The sequence below is a fragment of the Schistocerca americana genome, chromosome 6, assembly GCF_021461395.2.
Source record: "Schistocerca americana isolate TAMUIC-IGC-003095 chromosome 6, iqSchAmer2.1, whole genome shotgun sequence".
Classification (NCBI taxonomy): domain Eukaryota; kingdom Metazoa; phylum Arthropoda; class Insecta; order Orthoptera; family Acrididae; genus Schistocerca; species Schistocerca americana.
This window is the reverse complement of record NC_060124.1, coordinates 540,104,376-540,130,958: the sequence shown is the minus strand read 5'-3', so window position 1 is coordinate 540,130,958 and position 26,583 is coordinate 540,104,376. Positions and strand designations below refer to the sequence as shown.

At 44.6% G+C, this 26,583-nt stretch overlaps 1 protein-coding gene across 1 annotated transcript in view; it reads right to left on the bottom strand.

The window, feature by feature from the left end:
* LOC124620279 (serine/threonine-protein phosphatase 6 regulatory ankyrin repeat subunit A) overlaps window positions 1–26,583 on the bottom strand; it is a 437,897-nt gene that overhangs the window by 346,245 nt on the left and 65,069 nt on the right. Inside the window, exon 2 of the mRNA XM_047146947.1 lies at window positions 1,244–1,349. Within this exon, the coding sequence (XP_047002903.1) occupies window positions 1,244–1,349 (106 nt within the window). The remainder of the gene's footprint in view (window positions 1–1,243; window positions 1,350–26,583) is intronic.

The following is a 26,583-nucleotide window of genomic DNA, read 5'->3' as shown; positions in this document are numbered from 1 at the left end:
GACTGGCTAATATAGTTTTTTATTACTTTTTATCTTAGATTCAGTTGAGGTTATGTTAGACTGGTAGTACGCAAGCGAACTTTCATCACCTGAAGTTTTTTAGGAGCTTTCCGAAATGCTTCTCTTCACCAAGCACCATGTTATGCGGGCAAGAAGATTACACATAGTGTTCTACACTAGAGGAACGTACATGAAGTTAATGACCGGCTTTATATTTGCTGCACTTCGTGAAAGTTCTGACGCTGGTTTACATTTGAACAGGCGCGGTTCGTGTTTACCACACGATAGAAGGGTGCGTCATTTACCTATTGGAACTGTGGTTCCGAGGCTCCCTAAAATGCTAGTAGACTTTATCCCTCTCACTTTATTGCTAAATAATGCGTAAACCTACTTCCAAGATAAGATCACATCTTGGCCGTGTCTGCAGTGTTCTCAGCCGAAAAGCGAGTATCAGGAGAGGAAGGAATTACTTTCTGCTCGCATGTCCAAACAATCATTATCTTCGACAGCACAGCGGGCTGATGTATGACTGTGGCTTCGGAAACTCAGATGACACTAAGGGGAAGCATGCACAGTGATGTGTTGGTAAATGTGCCAACACCTTGTAAATAGAGGAGGCCGAAATCTAACGCAGACGGGCGTGAATTCTGGAACAGGATAAGTAGTGAATTCTCATAAGAAAAGTATGCAGCTCCTCGAAAACTTATCTTTTATTCTTTGATGTGAATACAGCATTCTTGATGAGACATTTCACACGATAACTATCAAACTATGTAAAGCTAATGGCGCCTTGCTAGGTCGTAGCCATGGACTTAGCTGAAGGCTATTCTAACTGTCTCTCGGCAAATGAGAGAAAGGCTTCGTCAGTGTAGTCGCTAGCAAAGTCGTCGTACAACTGGGGCGAGTGCTAGTCCGTATCTCGAGACCTGCCTTGTGGTGGCGCTCGGTCTGCGATCACACAGTGGCGACACGCGGGTCCGACATGTACTAAATGGACCGCGGCTGATTTAAGCTACCACCTAGCAAGTGTGGTGTCTGGCGGTGACACCACACACAGGATCGTGTTTGAACTCTAGACGTAAAGAGAGCTAAAGTGAAATAACCTCAAGGTCATGTTTAAACTCGAATAGGAAGATAGGGGGAGCAACTGATATAGGGGACACACTTTGTATGTTGAATTACGCTTATAAGATTACAATAAAATTACCCAGTGCCTTTGGCAGTGTTTGCGTGTCCTACGTACCTTGGTTGTCGATGATGGAGGGGTTGGCCCGCACCGTGTAGAAGTACTTGACCAGAGACTCATCGCCCTCCCCGGCGGCGATGTGAAGGGCTGTCTGGCCCTCACCCTGCAGAACAGGTCATCGTCATCGTCACAAACTGTAATGCAGTCTTAATGCAGAAACATGAGAAATACGGTGAAACGCGCTGATCAGCCAACTGGTGCCGTTAGATTAAGTGCTAAGGATATTTCCACTACAGATACATCCTCATTTTCCTTGTACTGCTGTCCATCTACTGTTACGCTGTCTTTCATACACACAGAAGGACAGATTAAAGGAAAACAACTTGTGATAAGTCCTTAGTTGTTTACTTCGGCTGCTTGTAAACCAGACTGAGTGTTCTATTAATGTGCTTTGCGTATGTTACTCATTCCTCTATCTCCATCAACACTAACGAATTTTACTTGTATCTCTACATTTCTTTCTGCACCATATTGGACGACACCATTATTTCCCCTTAGCGCCAAAGAAGGCCATTTACGCTGAAGAACAGTTAAGCTTCTCAAATATTTAGTTGTGATGAGGCTTACATCAGTTATATCATTTAATAAAGAGAAAAAAAAGTATTTCTGGAGAAGAATGTTCATTTTATTTCTGAGTGATGCCGAAGAACGTGATGGTTAGCTTGTGTAATACGGAGCATTTTTAAAAAGAAGAAAAACAAAAGTAATAGAACCCAGTACGTTGCCCTCGATGGTGAGTGTTCATCGGAGGTGAGGGTATCATCTGGAGTGCCCCAGGGAAGTGTGGTAGGTCCGCTGTTGTTTTGTATCTACATAAATGATCTTTTGGATAGGGTGGATAGCAATATGCGGCTGTTTGCTGATGATGCTGTGGTGTACGAGAAGGTGTCGTCGTTGAGTGACTGTAGGAGGATACAAGATGACTTGGACAGGGCTTGTGATTGGTGTAAAGAATGGTAGCTAACTCTAAATATAGATAAATGTAAATTAGTGCAGGTGAATAGGAAAAAGAATCCAGTAATGTTTGTATACTCCATTAGTAGTGTAGCGTTTGATACAGTCACGTCGATTAAATATTTTGGCGTAATACTGCAGAGTGATATGAATTGGGACAAGCATGTAATGGCAGTTGTGGGGAAGGCGGATAGTCGTGTTCAGTTCATTGGTAGAATTTTGGGAAGATGTGGTTCATCTGTAAAGGAGACCGCTTATAAAACACTAATACGACCTATTCTTGAGTACTGCTCGAGCGTTTCGGATCCCTATCAGGTCGGATTGAGGGAGGACATAGAAGCAATTCAGAGGCGGGCTACTAGATTTGTTACTGGTAGGTTTGATCATCACGCGATTGTTACGGAAATGCTTCAGGAACTCGGGTGGGAGTCTCTAGAGGAAAGGAGGCGTTCTTTTCGTGAATCGCTACTGAGGAAATTTAGAGAACCAGCATTTGAGGCTGACTGCAGTACAATTTTACTGCCGTCACCTTATATTTCGCGGAAAGACCACAAAGATAAGATAAGAGAGATTAGGACTCGTACTGAGGCATATAGGCAGTCATTTTTCCCCCGTTCTGTTTGGGAGTGGAGCAGGGAGAGAAGATGCTAGTAGTTGTACGAGGTACCCTCCGCCACGCACCGTATGGTGGATTGCGGAGTATGTATGTAGATGTAGATGTAGATGTAGACATAGCTCAGTCGGTAGAGCACTTGTTCCCTAAAGGCAAGGTCCCAGATTCGAGTCCTGGTCAGTCGCACAGCTTTAATCTGCCAGCGAATACATCATTTTCAATGTCTCTGCCATTTTTTTAGTGTGTTTAATAATTTCTGCATTTCCGCTTGAATCCCCTCCACTGCGCCAAAGCTTCATCTTTTCGATTTGATTTTAGGCTTGCGGAAGAAGAACAAGTGCTGATACACTGAACCAAGACAGATGTGCGGAGAGGTATCTAGCGGTAGTTCAGTGAACTCGTAACCATTTGCGCGCAAAATTCAAATTTAGGAAACTTTTGGGATTCCACCTCGTATTGCTGTGTGTGAGACTAAATATCTGTCAAGGCAGATCTAAAGATCTGCATCCCGTTCAGTAGTACCGTGTTTTTTTTTTACACTCGTCTGATCTTCATCTCAACGGTTTGCGTTCTGTATGTAGAACGGAGTTGGCATTACATTTTAAACAGCTGAACACAAGAGCTTACCAATTGTTTGCGTCGAGTCACAGGCCGAATGTCTTTATTTTTTTTATAGGAAAACATGGTGTAGCCATTGCTGATTTTAGATTTTACACTAAATTTGTTTGTATTGCAGAATCGCTGTTTTGATAAATTGTTCTATGGCATCATCATGAAATGTTAGTGTTAGCAAATGTACGCCAAAATGTGTCCTGAAAAACAACGAATTTGTAACTTTGATATGTAGCAAATAGCGATTTAATACATTTTGAGATATTTCTATGTATGAAATTCTTCCACTTTACTTGCGGGTACCATTTAATAAATCTCCGTTCATCTAATGGAACTAAAACGTTAATCACACCTAATCATTCACCATGTCATAGGTATTAATATTACAGTATGCTACTGTGATTACTTTAAAATAAACACAGCTGTTCGAAATCTGAGTAATACGGAGAAAATGCCTCAGACACTCCATATATGAAAATTGCTCGAAATGCATACACGTTCAACGGATTGGCTGGGAGCACACTTCCGCATTGATCCAACACTTGTGTCATAAATATATGGCCATGCAGCCACGTAAATTCGTCCTACAGCCTTATGCCTCGATTTCAATGTGTGTCTACAGTTATCAACACATAAAGTCCTCGCATGACACCTTTAGACAGAGCTTAGTGTTACCTAATTATGAAAAGTAACTTTTCCTCCTCTGATTAATATCAGTTTACGTCCTAGCAGAAACACTTCAGTAGCATTGACGTTAGTAATAAATAAATGTACGAAAACAGGGTGCATCCGTGTAATATTAAACATTCGATCATAGCACAATGTGTAAACAACGTCGGCACAGGAAGATCACGTGATGCTGTTGACAGTAGCATTGGGCTAAGCTAACTCCACAGTTTTGGTGCTATATGCAGTGGATGAATGTTTTCTGCGGCGAAAATCCTTAACATGCGGTAAATATATTGTTGTTGTTAGCAACCATTTTTCCTTAGTGGGTAGCTCATTAGTGTTTACCTACTAGGTGAGAATAACTATTATCATTACTTTGCAAGTGCTTTTCTCGAGCAGCATGTTCCACCTAAACGTTTCAGATATCATCAACGGTCTACAAAGGAGAAAACCTATTATAATAATTATTTGCCAACTATTAATATACGTCCTTGTGAATTTTGTGAGTGAATTTCAGGAGTAGTTATGAAAAGATGAGCATCGATCGACAAAAGCACACAAAGCTTTGGTAGTCATCAATGTATTAATTGTAAATAATGAGTTAATAAAAAGTTTGCTATGATTGATTGGGAATGTAAATATAAATGACTGAGAAGCAAAATATTTATACTTAAGCGGATTATAATCACAGCAATCAGTTTCTCTCACAAAAATAGGTCAAATATGCTTGGTTAAGACACAAAAATAAAACAATCTTGCAAAAGACGAGTAATAGTCACTCTTACGTATATGGTAAGCAGCAATGAACCGTTCAACGAGGAGAAATGGCTGCAAGTATTAACAAAATTTTACTGGCTTCATGTGACTGTGTCTTAGTCACTACACAGAGCTAACGTCACAGCGATACTGGTATCTGAGGGCTATGAGGAAGTTGTTTCGATCCCAAATCTAAGGAAATCCTCCCCACGAATTAACACTCCCAATGTTACCACATTTTGATGTTACATTATCCCGACACAAAAGAGTATTAGGTAGCTGGTCATCTCCAGTGGGTAACCAGATCAGTATCCAAAGCATACTCACATTTTCATAAGGCGAATTGCGACACTATGCTGACGTCATCGTTGCGTATTACGGTAGGCTCTTCGCGCTGATCTCCCCAGGAAAGCGAGGCGAGGCGCGACTTGACGATCTGAAACGAGGACCGCGTACGTCAGCTTTCCCTCACTGCGAGAACTCTGCCTTGGAGACTGAACGGCTCTTGCGTCGTCCTTCCGCACGTATACCAACTTCCGTGACCTTCGCTTGCATCGGCGTCCTCCGTGTTTCGCGCTGTACCTGACTGTACTATATTGGTGACTTCATGCAGCAAAAAAAAGTAAGACGTGTTGAAAATTAAAGGGCAGCAGGTGGCAGAGGAACGACGGACAGAGTAATGGAGCTCAGCACGCATGCCTCCTTATGGTGCGGCGTATATTTGGTCGCAAACTACAGGAGGGGTGATGGATGTGGCAAAATCACAAGCTTATTCGTCCGAGAGCAAAAAAAGGTCTCTGCTCTCAAGAAAGGGCGACGTGTGAGAAAGAGAAAAATATGCGAACAGAGCGAGAAGCTGTCAATGCAGTGTAGCCTAGATGAAAATTACAGTTTCTAACTACCGATACAGAAGTTTACACGCAGGGCCAGTTGGCGAACATTTTTCCAAACAGGCGAATTACCGTTTGGAGCCCAGACTTTTCCTTCGAACACTTTCACATGTGTCAGTTATCGGCACTAATTGTGATACTACCCATACAGAAATCTTGCAGTTTGCGGCGCCTCTCTCGGGTTGGCTCCCCCAAGCGGCAGCTTGTGTCACTAAGGTCTTAAACCTGCCCTGTTTAAACGAGGAGCAAAATAAAAACGTATCCAGCTATTGGCGACGTTTAGCAGGTATCCATGCCCCAACTTGTCCAAACTAAACCGATGGACTGAGCTTTTTCACGTTCTTCGTGAGCTGTGTATTTATTTTGAACGATGTTATACCATTTAAAGCTAATTCATGACCCTGTTACAGTGCTCTGTGGATCGTGATATGCGGCTGATAACTTTTTTGTGTAATGTTGCTTAGTAATGCTCAAAGAGGTGAAATTAGCTAATTGTCAGTTGAATGATGTATGTGTGAATATACTTACACTGAAGCGCCAAAGAATCTGGTATAGGCATGCGTACTGAAATACGCAGATATGTAAACAGGCAGAATACGGCGCTGCGGTCTGATTTGCCTGTACGTCCATTTCGCGAGAGTACAGTGAATATCACGAATCCGATGAAACATCAAATCTCCGACGTCACTCCTGACCGAAAAAGATCCTGCAAGAACAGGACCAACGACGACTGAAGAGAATGGTTCAAAATGACAGCTGTGCAACCTTACTGGAAATTGCTGCACATTTCAATGCTGGGCCATCAACAAGTGTCAGCATGCGAATCATTCAACAAAATATCATGGATATGGGCCTGAGGAGCCCCAAACCCACTGGTGTGTCCTTGATGACTGCACGACACAAAGCTTTACTCCTCGCCTGGGCCCCTCAACACCGACATTGGACTGTTGGTAACTGGAAAACATGTTGCATGGTCGGACGAGTCTCGTTTCAAATTGTATCGAGCGGATGGATCCTACATGCCAGCAAGGCACTGTTGAAGCTGGTGGAGGCGCTGTAATGGTGTGGGGCGTGTGCGGTTGAAGCGATTTGGGACCTCTGATACGTCTAGATACGACCCAGACAGGTGATAAGTACGTAAGCATCCTGTCTGATCACCTGCGTCCACTCATGTCCATTGTGCATTCCGACGGACTTGGGCAATTCCAACAGGATATCGCGACACCCCAAACGTCCAGAATTGCTACAGAGTGGATCTAGGAACACTCTTCTCAGTTTAAACACTTCCGCTGGCCACCAAACTCTCCGGACATTATTGAGCATATCTGGGATGCCTTGCAACGTGTTGTTCAGAACAGGTCTCCACCCCCCGTACTCTTATGGATTTACGGACAGGGCTGCAGGATTCATGGTGTCAAATGTCTCCAGCACTACTTCAGACATTAGTCGAGTCTATGCCACGTACTGTTGCGGCAGTTCTGCGTGCTCGAAGGGGCTCTACACGATATTAGGCAGGTATACCAGTTTCTTTGGCCCTTCACTGTACAAAAATCATAGCATGCGTGTACTTCTTAACCACAAGATCGATTTCAACAAACACGGTGTACATATCCAATTACTATCAGCAAAGAAGCGCTGTGGGGGAAACCCACTACGTCCCGTAGACCTAGAGGGTGGGGTGAAATGGGGGGCGACATAGAAACATAGCTCAGGAATGTCTGCAGCAATTTGAACCAAATCTTGTGTACACACAACTCATTAATTGTACAAAAATACTGCGGAAGTGAGATACGCCTACAACCCTAGAGACAGGTGTGCGGATAAGAAGCGGTGATGTCTAAAAATTTTCTAAAACGACCCGTTGTTGTTTCTTTCCTATTTTATCTGACCTGGAATAATTTAAAAACGTGAGGTGCATCTCTCTTATGTGTATTGTTCAGTGTCTCAGCCAGGTCACGAGAATGGGCACTAAACCAAGCTAATAAACACAGTATTTCGGGACAAAGGATCATGCTACACGACTGAATACGTCAGATATAGCTGACAGCGACAGCCATCTTTCTTCAAGCGACGATCACTAACTGATGTCAATATGCCCCAAAATAAACGAAAGTCTATCGGTCAAATTAAGCAGAACGGAAAACAAGGGCAACTATGTAACAGATTAACATCGACACCACCGAGTACTGGCTATGTGGGTATATGTCTCACCATAATGCAGCTTGGCTAATGTAGAGATCAGCGCGAATGTCGCTTACCAGGAGTGAGAAAACGAGCCAGCACATCACGGGAAGCTGAGGTGAAACTGCAGGCCGAAATTTTCTACAGATGCGGGAGAAATATGTGTACAATATATGTGAAATACTCTGCACCACAAAATTAAAGGTTCACATTTTTGGGTAACAGCGTCATTTCTCCCACTGAAACGCAAAAATTCGAAATTTCCGTCGAAGGCGCTACAGACTTCCTCTGTAATGGTCGAAAAGCGTGGCGACGACACCCTCTGGCTCGGCGACCCCGCAAGCAGCAAGAGGAGAACAGCCAGAGCTCTACAAGTTCATGACACATACGTAACGTGGGTTAATGTTGTCACACTGGCACCACATCCCCTGCCTCCTTCCCATGTCTCACCCTTTTCCCTTATGAGGAGGTTTACTACCTTTTGGTTCAAAAAATCGATTTTCTTAAAATTGCATTTCTGGATCCATAAAAGTGTTTAGAATCCACCCCCGAAACGGTTTTTCCGAAAACAGAACGGAAATGTTTCTTATTCGCAGTTGAACAAAAAAATGCACCTGCGTGAAAAAATGGCTCGGAGGACTATGGGACTTAACATCTGAGGTCATCCGTCCCCTAGAACTTAGAACTACTTAAACCTAACTAACCTAAGGATTTCAGACACATCCATGCCCGAGGCAGGATTCGAACCTGCGACCGTAGCAGTCGCGCGGATCCCGACTGCAGCGCCTAGAACCACTCCGCCACCGCGGCCGGCACCTGCGTGAAATCGACCTTTTCACGCACCAGTTTTTTTCTTTTGGAGGACGAGTTATTGTACCGGTGCTTGGGAGAAAACACACAACATTCAAATGAAAGTTTGAACGCATGTGTTTGGAAGTTAGCCCCCAAGCATTTGCATTCTGGTGCGAAGACCGTGGACATAGAGACTTTCCTGACAGTGAGCAATTTCAGCGAAGGGTATTCAGCAATTCTGAAGACCATGACAACGATGGACGTCACCCTGGGACTCTATTCGACGCAGTTCGCCAAGCGTTCGGACACCCACCGGATGCAAGCGGCAGAAAACCGCTTGTCACCGGCCGTACTAGCGGCTCTGGAGCAGCGCAGGATGACCCAGATCGAGCAGAACGCTCTCTATGAGGAAGAGGAAGGACTACTTTATGAACCCGGAATAGCAGGTTGAAAGTAAGTTGCATAATATTGCATTTAGGTGTAGTCAAAACTTCAAACGCGTTTTTCTCGAAATGAATTTTTTTTTATTGCGCGGTATGGTAACTTCAAATCTACTGAACCGATTGGCATGATTTTTTGTTTCCGACGAAGATAACTAAATTTTCTAGGAGTTGTACCACTTTTATTCCGATCCATCAATTACAAATATTCTTACATGACCGACGAAGTCGAAAAATCGATGAAAAACCCTATTTCTTTCAAATGGCCGCCATTTTGTTTCTTATGGTCCAAGTAACTTAAGCGAGGTAAAACTCCTACATAATCTTATATACTTCGCTAACGTCAACTCAATTTTGATTTCAGACGAGTCGGCTGACCTGTGACACACCGCGTGTGGAGGTCTACGTCGAAATTTTGTTTCGTTCCGACGGCCCTTCCGTCTTTGCTCTTCGACATTTCCGGTCTAAAAAATTCCAGTTTGTACAGGAAATATCAATAAACATTTTGACCAAATTTGACATTGATATCTCTAACACATCCCGAGAAAAAATTCTCAAAGAACATGCTTTTTTCGGGCCAAAGATAGTAAACCACCCCTTAATGCCTGTGGACGGAGGTTGGAACCGCGACGCCCAGTGTTGAAAAGATGCGGTTTTCTCGTGGGTGGCCGAGGAAAACATTTCAGACACACCGCCGCTCAGAGTCAACATGAAAACGCCTGAGTAAGTGGCAGAGAGGGCGTCAGTGGAACCACCCCTTCCCTTGAAGCGTTCATTTACACACATTTCGCAGCTGAAAATGACAGTCTGCATTGCGCTGTGCAACAGAATGACGTTCTTGACAACGCTAGACACTGCTGACATCGTGCTCCGGAGTAACAAAGGGTGTTTATCGTTTTCCAGCCCTCCTACATCGCGCCCTACAGTGGCATTATTCCGGGGTAATGCGATGTTGACAAGCACATGAATTCATAACAAAGGGTCCCTCTGAGACCTCACACTCTGGGATCACTCTTGGAGCTACTCACGCACCTTTGATGGGCATTTGAAAATGTAACTATACAGAGACATGCATTCCCAGATGACCAAACGCTGCCGCCATAAGCAACCCTGTCGACACCCCACCTGAGTCTTGCTACATTCAAAAGCCAAAGAAACTGGTAGAACTGGCTAATATAGTGTAGCGCCCCCGCGATCACGCGGAAGTGCTGCAACAGGACATGGCATAGACTTGACTAACGTCAGAAGTAGTGCTGGAGGGAACTGATACCATGAATCCCGCAGGGCTGTCCATAAATCTGTAAGAGTTCGAGGGGGTAGAGATCTCTTCTGAACACAACGTTGCAAGGATATCCTCAATATGTTAATGTCTGGCAGGTTTAGTGCGGAGCGGAAATGTAGAAAGAGAGAAGAGTGTTCTTGGAGCCACTCTGTAGCAATTCGGGACGTGTGGGTTGTCGCATTGTCCTGCTGGAATTGCACAAGTCCGTCGGAATGCACAATGACATGAATGGATGCAGGTGATCAGACAGGATGCTTACGTACGTGTCACCTGTCATATTCGCATCTAGAAGTATCAGCGGTCCCATATCACTCCAACTGCACAAGCCCCACGCCATTACAGAGCCTCCATGAGCTTGAACAGTCCCCTGCTGACATGAAGAGTTTATGGATTCATGAGGTTGTCTCCATACCCGTACACGTCCATCTGGCCGATACAATTTGAAACGAGACTCGTTCGACAAGGAAACATGTTTCCAGTCATCAACAGCCCAATCTTTGCGTTGACGGTTGGTCGGAATGGCCGAGCGGTTCTAGGCGCTACAGTCTGGAACCGAGCGACCTCTACGGTCGCAGGTTCGAATCCTGCCTCGGGCATGGATGTGTGTGGAGTCCTTAGGTTAGTTAGGTTTAAGTAGTTCTAAGTTCTAGGGAACTGATGACCTCAGAAGTTAAGTCCCATAGTGCTCAGAGCCATATGAACTATTTTTTTGTGTTGACGGGCCCAGGCGAAGCGTAAAGCTTTGTGTCATCAAGGGTATACGGGTCGGCCTTCGGCTCCGAAAGCCCATATCGACGATGTTTCGTTCAATGGTTCGCACGCTGACACTTGTTGATGACCCGCGACTGAAATCTGCAGCAATTTGTGAAAGTGTCGCACTTCTGTCACGTTGAACCATTCTCTTCCGTCGTCGTTGGTCTCGTTCTTGCAGGATGATTTTCCGGCCTCAGCGATGTCGGTGATTTGATGATTTACCGGATTCCAGACATTCCCGGAACACTCGTGAAATGGTCGTATGGGAAAACCTCCACTACATCGCTACCTCGGGGATGCTGTGTCCCATCGCTTGACCGCCGACTGTAGCACCATGTTGAAACTAACTTAAGCGTTAATAACCCGCCACTGTAGCAGCAGCAACCGATCTAACAACTGCGCGAGACACTTTCTGTCTTGGAGCCAAACTTAGACCGTACGCGTGACAATGGGACCCTTTAATTGTTTTCTGCAGTGTATGTGTAATATGCATGCCTGACGAAAAAGTGAAGCACTCATCAACCATACATTGTCAAATGCCAATGAAACTTCGTACAGATATACACCATCAGCAGGTATGTAGATGAGTAGAGCTTCAATTGTGGCCGGCCGCGGTGGCCGAGCGGTTCTAGGCACTACAATCTGGAACCGCGCGACAGCTACGGTCGCAGGGTCGAATCCAGCTTCGGGCATGGATGTGAGTGATGTCCTTAGGTTAGTTAGGTTTAGGTAGTTCTACGTTCTAGGGGAGTGATGACCTCAGAGCCATTTGAACCAATTGTTCTGACGCAGCGAATGGTTGCACTCCTGTCACGTTGAACGATTCTCCTTAGTCGTCGTTGGTCCCGTCCTTGCAGGATCTTTTTCCGGCCGCAGCGATGTCGGAGATTTTATGTTTTACCGGATTCCTGATGTTGACGCTACACTCGTGAAATGGTGGCACTGGAAAATCCCCGCTTCATCGATACCCCGGAGATGCTGTGCCCCATCGTTAGTGCGCCGACCATAACCCCAGGTTGAAAACGCACTTAAATCTTCATGGGGTTGCCGACCGCAGCACGATATTCTGCCGATTTACATATCTTTGTATTTGAACACGCTTGCCTATACCAGTTTCAAATGGTTCAAATGGCTCTGAGCACTATGGGACTTAACATCTAAGGTCATCAGTCCCCTAGAACTTAGAACTACTTAAACCTAACTAACCTAAGGACATCACACAACACCCAGCCATCACGAGGCAGAGAAAATCCCTGACCCCGCCGGGAATCGAACCCGGGAACCCGGGCGTGGGAAGCGAGAACGCTACCGCACGACCACGAGATGCGGGCTATACCAGTTTCTTTGGCGCTTCTGTGTAGGTAGGCCCAATATGGGTTCCTTGTGATTCGATTTTGTGATCATTTCACATTCCCTCTCTAAGTATGAAGTTTCATGTCATTTCCTCCTCCTCTTTTTTTTTGTTTTTTTTTGTGAGATAGTGTGTACCACATAGCACTGATAGCAGTGAGGAATGTAGAGATTGAAAAATTGAATTTACTTTGTGGGCAAGGATAAACGTTCGCGCACGTATTTGCGAATCGAATAGGAAAGGAGAAAATTACTTAGGAACATTACGTACCCCCGTTATAATCCGTAATGCTACTAGCGGAGTTCAAACGTACAGATTCAGCAGAGTTGAAATCTTTCGCGGTGACTGTTTCCACGGATGGTGTATCAAGTTCCATGATGGTCAGTAACATCGGGATAGAGTCTTGTTGGCTATAACCTAAAGTGCAGTCCCCATTTCCGTAAATACAAACCCAACAGAAGCCAGAATTTAAAGGAATCTGGATCGGTCAGGAAGCACGATCTGCGTCATTAAAATCGAGAGTCCTCCGATGTGAAAACAGTCCGTTAGCTAAGAGAATTGCGAAGATATTAACGCCGTGTACCGCATAAAGAGCCACACGATTTGCAACTCTGAATATCCTTACGAAATGCGACATGAATATGGAAAACGACGCTATACTACTCCACACGGAGCGCTGCCGGCATGATAAACAGGCTGACCGTGTTACGCAGAGCAGGGAGAAGGATTTCGGAAGTGCGAGATATGACCAGAACAAGCGAGGAGAACTACTTACCAGGACTGGCTGGAGGGCGATAGCTGTGTAAACTTTCTTTCAGAATAGCTAAGAACAGTTCACAGACCACACGGAATTAACAGAGCCCTGGTATATTTGCTTTTAAAACGAAACTTTCGTGGACCATTCAGATAAACAGTTCTCAAGCGAGATGGATTCTAATGATGTTACTGAACACAGGGTTGCTGGATATTTGTAAATGGTTCTTCGACTTCGGTTGTTTTATTCGCAGCTAGGTCGCACTATTATAAATCGTAATTATAAAGTACTTGAAATATTTCAGAAAATTGGTACTGGTAAATGGCCCAGAGCAATGTAACAAATGATATATTATGTGGAAGACAAAGTCTCAAATTTTTTTTTTACGACGTTTATTATCTTTGAATCCACCCTTTGACGGAAGCCACACATCTCTAGTCGATTCTCTTACGGTAACAACAGCTGCTACGGTACGGCGCGCAGCAAGTCTTGTGGCTTCCACGGCACAGGAAGAACATGAACGCTTGCCTTGATATACAGGGTGTTACAAAAAGGTACGGCCAAACTTTCAGGAAACATTCCTCACACACAAATAAAGAAAATATGCTATGTGGACATGCGTCCGGAAACGCTTAATTTCCGTGTTAGTGCTCATTTTAGTTTCGTCAGTATGTACTGTACTTCTTCGATTCACCGCCGGTTGGCCCAATTGAAGGAAGGTAATGTTGACTTCGGTGCTTGTGTTGACATGCGACTCATTGCTCTACAGTACTAGCATCAAGCACATCAGTACGTAGCATCAACAGGCTAGTGTTCATCACGAACGTGGTTTTGCTGTCAGTGCAATGTTTATAAATGCGGAGTTGGAAGATGTCCATTTGATGTATGGATTAGCACGGGGCAATAGCCGTGGAGCGGTACGTTTGTATCGAGACAGATTTCCAGAACGAAGGTGTCCCGACAGGAAGACGTTCGAAGTAATTGATCGACGTCTTAGGGAGCACAGAACATTCCAGCCTATGACTCGCGACAGGGGAAGACCTAGAACGACGAGGACACCTGCAATTGACGAGGCAATTCTTCGTGCAGTTGACGATAACCCTAATGTCAGCGTCAGAGAAGTTGCTGCTGTGCGAGGTAACGTTGACCTCGTCACTGTATGGAGAGTGCTACGGGAAAACCAGTTGTTTCAGTACCATGCACAGCGTGTGCAGGTACTATCAGCAGCTGATTGGCCTCCACGGGTACATTTCTGCGAATGGTTCATCTAACAATGTGTCTATCCTCATTTCAGTGCAAATGTTCTCTTTACGGATGAGGGTTCATTCCAACGTGATCAAATTGTAAATTTTCACAATCAACATGTGTGGGCTGACGAGAATCCGCACGCAATTGTGCAATCACGTCATCAACACAGATTTTCTGTGAACGTTTGGGCAGGCATTGTTGGTGATGTCTTGATTGGGCCCCATGTTTTTCGACATACGCTCAATGGAGCACGTTATCATGATTTCATACGGAATACTCTACCTGTGCTGGTAGAACATGTCCCTTTACAAGTACGACACAACATGTGGTTCATGCACGATGGAGCTCCTGCACATTTCAGTCGAAGTGTTCGTACGCTTCTCAACAACAGATTCGGTGACCACAGAACTGCAGAAACGCCTTAACAAAACTGTATTTGCAATTCGAGTGTTAGCAGAAATAGGCGACATAAACATGAAAAAGCTTGCATACTTTGCCTACTTTCATTCCATAGTGTCATATAGTATAATATTTTGGGGTAACTCTTCAAGTCAAACAAAAGTTTTCAGAGTCCAAAAGCGCGTAATACGTATTATTTGTGGAGTAAATTCACGGACGTCCTGTAGAAACCTCTTCAAAGAACTGGGTATACTAACTACTGCCCCTCAGTATATTTACTCATTAATGAAATTTGTCCTAAATAATTTTTCTCTTTTTCCAACAAACAGCTCAGTTCATACATACAATACCAGGAACAAAAATGATCTGCACAAGGACTTAAAAGCACTTACTTTAGTTCAAAAAGGGGTCCACTACTCAGGAACACTCATCTTCAATAATTTGCCAGTAAACATAAAAAATTTAGTTACAAATAAAGATCAGTTTAAAAGGAGCCTGAAAGACTTACTAGTGGCCAACTCCTTCTACTCCATTGACGAATTTTTTAATAGAAACAAATGATGTATATATTCATACTATTAGTATTGTTATTTCAGCTTAAAAAAAATTGACATATTCGACATCCACGAGGATCTCCTCAGCACGGATCTATGGAACGAAAACTAACCTACTCTAATCTAATCTAGGCGGACCAAGTCCATGGCCTCCACGCTCTCCTGACCTCAACCCTCTTGACTTTCATTTATGGGGGCATTTGAAAGCCCTTGTCTACGCAACCCCGGTACCAAATGCAGAGACTCTTCGTGCTCGTATTGTGGACGGCTGTGATACAATACGCCATTCTCCAGGGCTGCATCAGCGCATCGGGGATTCCATGCGACGGAGGGTGGATGCATGTATCCTCGCTAACGGAGGACATTTTGAACATTTCCTGTAACAAAGTGTTTGAAGTGACGCTGGTACGTTCTGTTGCTGTGTGTTTCCATTCCATGATTAACGTGATTTGAAGAGAAGTAATAAAATGAGCTCTAACATGGAAAGTAAGCGTTTCCGGACACATGTCCACATAACATATTTTCTTTCTTTGTGTGTGAGGAATGTTTCCTGAAAGTTTGGCCGTACCTTTTTGTAACACCCTGTAAAGAGACCATGGTAACCACTCGAATACCACCAGATGAGCGGCCGCAGCCTGGTCCATTCGGCGACGTGGCGCCGCCACATTCATTCATGTACTCTCCTACAAAACTGTGGAAATATACAGAGGAGTCGTCTTGTTGCAGATTCAGATCCTTGCTATCATTTTCAATTCGAGACACGAGATACTGCCCGGTGAGTGGCGTCTTTGGAATCATACCGCAGAAAGCTCTTTGCACATTCGCTACCGACTGGAAACAGGCATATTGCAGCACACTGTTGGCTTTCTCTTCCTCGTTCGTAGGCATTTTCAGCAACTGCGGTCTGTGTTGCCCCTGCCAGCTGTTTTCCAAACTAATTTGCCGTAAAAAGAAATGTTACCCTGCATTTCATGGCGTCTTGTTAACAATATCACTCAAGTGTGCCTTTCTCAGTAGGGTCTGTTTCTAATATAATTTTTTAAACGAAACATCTACATCGCATCTCCATCAAAATACACTACTGGCCATTAAAATTGCTACACGAAGAAGAAATGCAGATGATAAACGGGAATTCATTGGACAAATATATTATACTAGAACTGACATGTGATTACATTTTCACGCAATTTGGGTGCATAGAGCCTGAGAAATCAGTACCCAGAACAACCACCTCTGCCCGTAATAACGGCCTTGATACTCCTGGGCATTGAGTCAATCAGAGCTTGGATGTCGTGTACAGGTACAGCTGCCCATGCAGCTTCAACACGATACCACAGTTCATCAAGAGTAGTAACTGGCGTATTGTGACGAGCCAGTTGCTCGGCCACCATTGAACAGACGTTTTCAATTGGTGAGAGATCTGGAGAATATGCTGGCCAGGGCAGCAGTCGAACATTTTCTGTATCCAGAAAGACCCGTACAGGACCTGCAACATGCGGTCGTGCATTGTCCTGCTGAAATGTAGCGTTTCGTAGGGATCGAATGAAGGCTAGAGCCACGGGTCGTAACACATCTGAAATGTAACATCCACTGTTCAAAGTACCGTCAGGGCGAACAAGAGGTGACCGAGACGTGTAACCAATGGCACCCCATGCCATCACGGCGGATGATACGCCAGCATAGCGGCGACGAATGCACGCTTCCAATGTGCGTTCACCGCTATGTCGCCAAACACGGATGCGAACATCATGATGCTGTAAACAGAACCTGGATTCATCCGCAAAAATGACGTTTTGCCATTCGTCGTTGAATACATCATCGCAGGCGCTCCCGTCGGTGATGCAGCGTCAAGGGTAACCGCAGCCATGGTCTCCGAGCTGATAGTCCGTGCTGCTGCAAACTTCGCCGAACTGTTCGTGCAGATGGCTGCTGTCTTGCAAACGTCCTAATTCGTTGACTCTGGGGTCGAGACGTGGCTGCACGATCCGTTACAGCCAAGGGGATAAGATGCCTGTCATCTCGACTGTTAGTGATACGAGGCTGTTGGGATCCAGCACGTCGTTCCGTATTACCCTCCTGAACCCACCGATTCCATATTCTGCTAGCAGTTATTGGATCTCGACTGACGCGAGCAGCAATGTCGCGATACGATAAACCGCAATCGCGATAGGCTACAATCCGACCTTTATCAGAGTCCTAAACGTGATGGTACGCATTTCTCCTTATACGAGGCATCACAACAACGTTTCACCAGGCAACACCGGTCAACTGCTGCTTGTGTATGAGAAATCGGTTGGAAACTTTCCACATGTCAACACGTTGTAGGTGTCGCCACCGGCGCCAATCTTGTGTGAATGCTCTGAAAAGCTAATAATTTGCATGTCACAGCATCTTCCTCCTGTCGGTTAAATTTCGCGTCTGTAGCACGTCATCTTCGTGGCGTAGCAATTTTAATGACCAGTAGTGCACATACTCCTTAACTCGGTATTTCATGCTTGGCGTACGGTACTTCTCCCGCTCCACTCAGAAACGGAGCGAGTGAAAAATGTACGAAATCTAATCTCCTTTCTTTTGTCTTCGTGATCGTTATGCGAGATGGAAGTCTGAGGGAGTTGAATCATTCAGCAGTCTGTCGCAAATGTTACTTATCCGAATTTATTTAATAGCATTTTGTGAAACAATTGTCTTCTTGCCTCCAGAAATTTTCATAAGTTTACGGAGCTTTCTCGTAACATCTCGCGGAGACCCAACCAACCAGTAACGAATGAACTGCTTAAATGCTTTCCTTTATTCCACCTGCCGGGGTTCCGAAATACTCGAAAAGTACTCACGAATGGGTTACACCAGCGTTCTGAAAATAGCCTCCTGTGTAAGTACTCCACTCCATCCTACGAAAAAGGTAGCAAGGCTGAAGTATAACATCTCCTCTACGACGAGTTCTTTATACAAAGCACTTTGGTTTGGGAAGGAAAGCGGCTTTGTCCTTTAAAGGAAATACATCGGTGTTTGCTTTAACTGATTTCTAAAAATTACGAAAACATAAATCTGGATGGCCAAACAGCGATTTGAATGCGTTCCTCTGGAATTCAAGTTCATTGTCTTGCTACTACACCACTTCTCTCACTGTGCTAACGCAGAACTCTGGCAATAACACATAATCAGCTGTTCACATTACTTATAAATCACTTTGTATTTTGTATAAAACACTGTCGGTTTACTTTCCGCGCCAAATATGGCTAAAACCTTCAGCTGCTTCGTCAGTAAGAACTGACTGCTGTGGCGACAATTCACAAGAGCTATTCGGAAAGTATGGTCTGATCTGGCGCGCAGTGGAAGCCACTGTGAAAATGCGATAAATAAATAAATGTCATGTGGTTAGGGCCGCCCGTCCGGTAGATCGTTCGCCGGGTGCAGGTCTTTCTAGTTCACGCCACTTCGGCGATCTGCGCGTCGATGGGGATGAAATGACGACAATTAGAACAACACAACACTCGGTCCCTGAGCGGAGAAAATCTCCGACCCAGCCAGGAATCGAGCCCAGGCCCTTAGGACTGACATTCTGTTGTGATGGCCACTCAGCTACTGGCGGCGGACTGAAAATCCGATGAAGCTTTGCACAGATGTGTTGGGCAGTGTCTCTAATATGCCCATCGATCGCTTCAAGACACTCTTTTCAGTTCTGAGCGCACAGTGAGCACATAAAGATGCCCAGAAAATTGTGTCTCCCGCCAAGTATGGACGCTCGCTGAGAAGTTTCGCCTCAAGCTATGCAGCCCACATAACATAGCTGTCATGCGTTTCTTCTTCGTGCCAGTTCTCGGCCGCACACTGTAGGGGCAGTAAAGACGCTGCTGCAGCATTTTCGATGCAAAGTGTTTGATCGGCTACCATACAGCCCGGACTTGGCTCGCTCTGATGTTCAGCTCTGCTCACATGAGCCGTTGGCTATGAGGGAAACACATTGGCACAGACAACGAACTGTGAACGAGCGTACAGAAGTGGTGCAAAGCACAGGCAGCTGCCTTCTACGACGAGGGTATCGGAAAGTGCTACAACCCTAAGACAAACGTCTAAGTCGGAACGGCACTATGTAGAGAAGTAGCTGGAAGGTGTAGCTAACTGCTCCACATAAAACATTCTTTTATTTTTACATTGATTTCTATATCGTGACCGATCGGATCTGACTTTCCGAACAGTCCTCGTATAACTCATAGTGTGCTTGTGACTGGTCGGCATACATGATCACTACGTCATGCTGTCAGAGATTGTATCCATTTCTGCAGTGGTGACGCCACTGCTTTCTTACGAACATGAACAGATCTGCGTATTCTCAGTGGTTATAATTTTATTGGTGAGTGCAAGCGAACTCTCGTCTCTGAGAACACACACAAAAATGTGATGAATTTTTTTACATTCATACGAAAGAAGTGGTGTGGCGCCACCAGTGCAGACTTGACACGATCTCTAAGGCCTGCCAGTCACATGTCATCTATGAGCTATGAATGTTCACCACGACAACAACCATGGCAATCCGTTGTTCTGTACGAAGAAGATGGAGGGCGTCGTCTAAAGCTTCAGATTTTACTCAGATTAGACACGAAAAGTAAACCGAACATGTTTGTACCAAGATTTCAAGAGACAGATTTGGGTCTCAGACCTTGTATTTTTTCCTGTTTCATTTCTTTAAAAAATCTAATTTGTGTTCTTCCGTTAATCTTTGCTCAGTCGCAGCAAGGCATTGATAAATTGATGTAGAGACGCAATAAACTTTCGGACGATCATGTCGAGTGTGCAGAACATTAATGAATACGAGTTGCATTGTAGTAAGTTGTAAGTAGGCTGTTTAGGTTTTTATGTTGGTAACGCTACGTAGCGCTCTGTATGAAAATCGCTGAATGCGCTGTGTGAGGTCTGAGGCAGGTTGGACTCATTGTTGGAATATTCGCTAGTGCAGTGTTGGGCAGTATGATGTGAACAGCGCGTGGTGTTGCGCAGTTGGAGGTGAGACGCCAGCAGTGGTGGATGTGGGGGGAGAGATGCCAGAGTCTTGAGAGGTTACTGTAAGCGGACGATCTGGACGTGTGTCCGCCAGAAAAAGGAAATTTGTAAAGATGGATGTCATGAATTGATAGATATATATATATGATGACTTTTGAACATTATTAAGGTAAATACACTGTTTGTTCTCCATCAAAATTTTTCACTTACTAACTATGTCTGTCAGTAGTTAGTGTCTTCAGTAGTTTGAATCTTTTATTTAGCTGGCAGTAGTGGCGCTCGCTGTATTGCAGTAGTTCGAATAACGAAGATTTTTGTGAGGCAAGTGATTCATGAAAGGTATAGGTTATTGTTATTCAGGGCCATTCTTTTGTATGGATTATTGAAAGTCAGATTGCGTTGCGCTAAAAAATATTGTGTGTCAGTTTAGTGGTGATCAGAATAAGTAAAGAGAGAACTGTCCGAGTACGTTCAGTTTTACTCAGCTGTCTTTGTGTCAAATAACGTAGAAGTTTGCCAGCACAGTCATTCTTAATTTTTCTAAGGGTACGCCTCAAAGTGTGTGCGCAACGCTCAAACCGTCTATTAACGAAACACTTCTGCAACGTGTGAGAGCGCGCATTTGTGGATCGTGTGTTTCTTTGTACGTGGCCTGATTTGAAGACATGGACATGCATATCACACAATGTTAGATGGCCACAGCTTGATTAATTTGAGGATGTAATTGAAACGCTATTACTACCCCTTGTACTCCAAAATACTGTCCCATTGACTGTCACTTCCAACTGTTTGGCCACTTAGCTAGGTGGGAATTGTCTTACAGAAACCACCTGTCCATTGCTAGGAGGTGAGCTACTTCTGGAATAAATGGTTTAGAACCAGATCGGTGATGACTGTCCTCGAAAGGAGCTTCTCGTTTCACTGAGATGCGAGGAAATATCCACACCTAATTCTCTAGATCGGAGAACGTCGTGTGTTATCAGCAACTGATACTGATGTAGGGGATTGAGAAGTCAGTAATCGGGGCTATAGCCAGTCTTGCACCGCTGAATGTGGATGTAACTGCATCGTATGATTTTTTACTCAATATTGACGTTATATAAAATAAAAACTTATTTCTTGCAAAAATGACCGAATATTTGGGCCAAAATTTTATTATAGGAAGCGATCAACAACTCAAAAGAATTTCATGTAAGTGACTCCAGCGGTCAAAGTCTACAACTATAGCAAAGCAACTGGAGATCTACCGTTAAGTGGAAATGTGGGATAGTCTTAAGGTATACTTTCATTTAATATGTTTAGTAGATTAGGGCTTACAGAATAACAAAAGAGTTAAAACAGGGATGTTGCTTACCTCCTACACTGTTTAAAATATACATCTAGAAAGACTTAGAGTTATACGGTACAAAACGTGTAGGATTGGGCATTCAGATAAATGACCAAGGTTTGCACATCTTGTTCATTGCAGGTGACCAGGCATTAGTGGACAGTGACAAAGACGTTATCTGATTTGGGCAAAAAAATTATTAGAAAAATGTGATTAGTGAGGATTGAAGACTAAAAACCTACGTAGTGGAGAAAATGTAGGAAATTTTATAGCAGAGTGAGAGTACACCAAGGCATGTAATAAGTTTAAATATTTGGGTAGCATCGTGTCGAAAGACGGAACAAGTAACTGAGAAACAAAGCAACAAGTAGCCCATAGGTAAGCAGCAATCCAGAAGCTAGATCTTCTGTTATGGTCTAAGATAAACTAGAAAGTAAATAAGATGCTCTACAAAAGCATTGTACCACCTTTATCGACCTATGGATGCGAGAGCTAGGAGCTTATTGGGGAAATTAAAAACATATTGAGAGCTGTAGAAGTGGACTATCTCAGAAGATTGTGTGCAATACAGAGCTTGGATGGCGTGTACAGGTACAGCTGCCCATGGAGCTTCAACACGATACCACAGTTCATCAAGAGTAGTGACTGGCGTATTGTGACGCTCCAGTTGCTCGGCCACCATTGACCAGACGTTTTCAATTGGTGAGAGATCTGGGGAATGTGATGCCCAGAGCAGCAGTCGAACATTTTCTGTATCCAGAAAGGACCGTACAGGACCTGCAACATCCGGTCGTGCATTGTCCTGCTGAAATGTAGGGTTTCGCAGGGATCGAATGAAGGCTACAGCCACGAGTCGTAACACATCTGAAATGTAACATCCACTGTTCAAAGTACCTTCAGGACGAACAAGAGGTGACCGAGACGTGTAACCAATGGCACCCCACACCATCACGCCGGGTGATACGCCAGTAAAGCGACGACGAATGCACGCTTCCAATGTGCGTTCACCGCTATGTCGCCAAACACGGATGCGACCATCATGATGCTGTAAACAGAACCAGGATTCATCCGAAAAAATGACGTTTTGCCATTCGTGCACCCAGGTTCGTCGTTGAGTACACCATCGCAGGCGCTCCTGTCTGTGATGCAGCGTCAAGGGTAACCGCAGCCATGGTCTCCGAGCTGATAGTCCATGCTGCTGCAAACGTCGTCGAACTGTGCGTGCAGATGGTTGTTGTCTTACAAACGTCCCCATCTGTTGACTCAGGGATCGAGATGTGGCTGCACGATCCGTTTCAGCCATGTGGATAAGATGCCTGTCATCTCGACTGCTAGTGATACGAGGCCGTTGGGATCCAGCACTGCGTTCCGTATTACCCTCCTGAACCCACCAATTCCATATTCTGCTAGCAGTCATTGGATCTCGACTGATGCGAGCAGCAATGTCACGATACGATAAACCGCAATCGCGATAGGCTACAATCCGACCTTTATCAAAGACGGAAACGTGATCGGACGCATTTCTCCTCCTTACACGAGGCATCACAACAACGTTTCACTAGGCAACGCCGGTCAACTGCTGTTTGTGTAATAGAAATCGGTTGGAATCTTTCCTCGTGTTAGCACGTTGTAGGTGTCGCCACCGGCGCCAACCTTGTGTGAATGCTCTGAAAACCTAATCATTTTCATATCACAGCATCTTCTTCCTGTCGTTTAAATTTCGCGTCTGTAGCACGTCATCTTCGTGGCGTAGCAATTTTAATGACCAGTAGTGCACATACTCCTTAACTCGGTATTTCATGCTTGGCGTACGGTACTTCTCACTGTTACTACACTTCTCCTTTCCCGCTCCACTCAGAAACGGAGCGAGGGAAAAATGTACGAAATCTAATCTCCTTTCTTTTGTCTTCGTGATCGTTATGCGAGATGGAAGTCTGAGGCAGTAGAATCATTCAGCAATCTGTCGCAAATGTTACTTATCCGAATTTATTTAATAGCATTTTGTGAAACAATTGTCTTCTTGCCTCCAGAAATTTTCATAAGTTTACGGAGTTCTATCGTAACATCTCGCGGAGACCCAACCAACCAGTAACGAATGAACTGCTTAAATGCTTTCCTTTATTCCACCTGCCGGGGTTCCGAAATACTCGGAAAGTACTCACGAATGGGTTACACCAGCGTTCTGAAAACAGCCCCCTGTGTAAGTACTCCACTCCATCCTACGAAAAAGGTAGCACGGGTAAAGTATAACATCTCCTCTACGACGAGTTCTTTAGACAAAGCACTTTGGTTTGGGAAGGAAAGCGGCTTTGACCTTTAAAGGAAATACATCGGTGTTTGCTTTAACTGATTTCTAAAAATTACGAAAACATAAATCTGGGTGGCCAAACAGCGATTTGAATGCGTTCTTCTGGAATTCAAGTTCATTGTCTTGCTACTACACCACTTCTCTCACTGTGCTAACGCAGAACTCTGGCAATAACACATAATCAGCTGTTCACATTACTTATAAATCACCTTGTATTTTGTATAAAACACTGTCGGTTTACTTTCCGCGCCAAATATGGCTAAAACCTTCTGCTGCTTCGTCAGTAAGAACTGACTGCTGTGGCGACAATTCACGAGAGCTATTCGTAAAGTAAGGTCTGATGTGGCGCGCAGGGGAAGCCACTGTGAAAATGTGACAAATAAATAAATGTCATGCGGTTAGGGCCGCCCGTCCGGTAGACCGTTCGCCGGGTGCAGGTCTTTCTAGTTCACGCCACTTCGGCGATCTGCGCGTCGATGGGGATGAAATAACGACAATTAGGACAACACAACACTAGGTCCCTGAGCGGAGAAAATCTCCAACCCAGCCAGGAATCGAGCCCGGGCCCTTAGGACTGACATTCTGTCGTGATGGCCACTCAGCTACTGGGGGCGGACTGAACATCCGATGAAGCTTTGCACAGATGTGTTGGGCAGTGTCTCTAATATGCCCATCGATCGCTTCAAGACACTCTTTTCAGTTCTGAGCGCACAGTGAGCACATAAAGATGCCCAGAAAATTGTGTCTCCCGCCAAGTATGGACGCTCGCTGAGAAGTTTCGCCTCAAGCTATGCAGCCCACATAACATAGCTGTCATGCGTTTCTTCTTCGTGCCAGTTCTCGGCCGCACACTGTAGGGGCAGTAAAGACGCTGCTGCAGCATTTTCGATGCAAAGTGTTTGATCGGCTACCATACAGCCCGGACTTGGCTCGCTCTGATGTTCAGCTCTGCTCACATGAGCCGTTGGCTATGAGGGAAACACATTGGCACAGACAACGAACTGTGAACGAGCGTACAGAAGTGGTGCAAAGCACAGGCAGCTGCCTTCTACGACGAGGGTATCGGAAAGTGCTACAACCCTAAGACAAACGTCTAAGTCGGAACGGCACTATGTAGAGAAGTAGCTGGAAGGTGTAGCTAACTGCTCCACATAAAACATTCTTTTATTTTTACATTGATTTCTATATCGTGACCGATCGGATCTGACTTTCCGAACAGTCCTCGTATAACTCATAGTGTGCTTGTGACTGGTCGGCATACATGATCACTACGTCATGCTGTCAGAGATTGTATCCATTTCTGCAGTGGTGACGCCACTGCTTTCTTACGAACATGAACAGATCTGCGTATTCTCAGTGGTTATAATTTTATTGGTGAGTGCAAGCGAACTCTCGTCTCTGAGAACACACACAAAAATGTGATGAATTTTTTTACATTCATACGAAAGAAGTGGTGTGGCGCCACCAGTGCAGACTTGACACGATCTCTAAGGCCTGCCAGTCACATGTCATCTATGAGCTATGAATGTTCACCACGACAACAACCATGGCAATCCGTTGTTCTGTACGAAGAAGATGGAGGGCGTCGTCTAAAGCTTCAGATTTTACTCAGATTAGACACGAAAAGTAAACCGAACATGTTTGTACCAAGATTTCAAGAGACAGATTTGGGTCTCAGACCTTGTATTTTTTCCTGTTTCATTTCTTTAAAAAATCTAATTTGTGTTCTTCCGTTAATCTTTGCTCAGTCGCAGCAAGGCATTGATAAATTGATGTAGAGACGCAATAAACTTTCGGACGATCATGTCGAGTGTGCAGAACATTAATGAATACGAGTTGCATTGTAGTAAGTTGTAAGTAGGCTGTTTAGGTTTTTATGTTGGTAACGCTACGTAGCGCTCTGTATGAAAATCGCTGAATGCGCTGTGTGAGGTCTGAGGCAGGTTGGACTCATTGTTGGAATATTCGCTAGTGCAGTGTTGGGCAGTATGATGTGAACAGCGCGTGGTGTTGCGCAGTTGGAGGTGAGACGCCAGCAGTGGTGGATGTGGGGGGAGAGATGCCAGAGTCTTGAGAGGTTACTGTAAGCGGACGATCTGGACGTGTGTCCGCCAGAAAAAGGAAATTTGTAAAGATGGATGTCATGAATTGATAGATATATATATGATGACTTTTGAACATTATTAAGGTAAATACACTGTTTGTTCTCCATCAAAATTTTTCACTTACTAACTATGTCTGTCAGTAGTTAGTGTCTTCAGTAGTTTGAATCTTTTATTTAGCTGGCAGTAGTGGCGCTCGCTGTATTGCAGTAGTTCGAATAACGAAGATTTTTGTGAGGCAAGTGATTCATGAAAGGTATAGGTTATTGTTATTCAGGGCCATTCTTTTGTATGGATTATTGAAAGTCAGATTGCGTTGCGCTAAAAAATATTGTGTGTCAGTTTAGTGGTGAT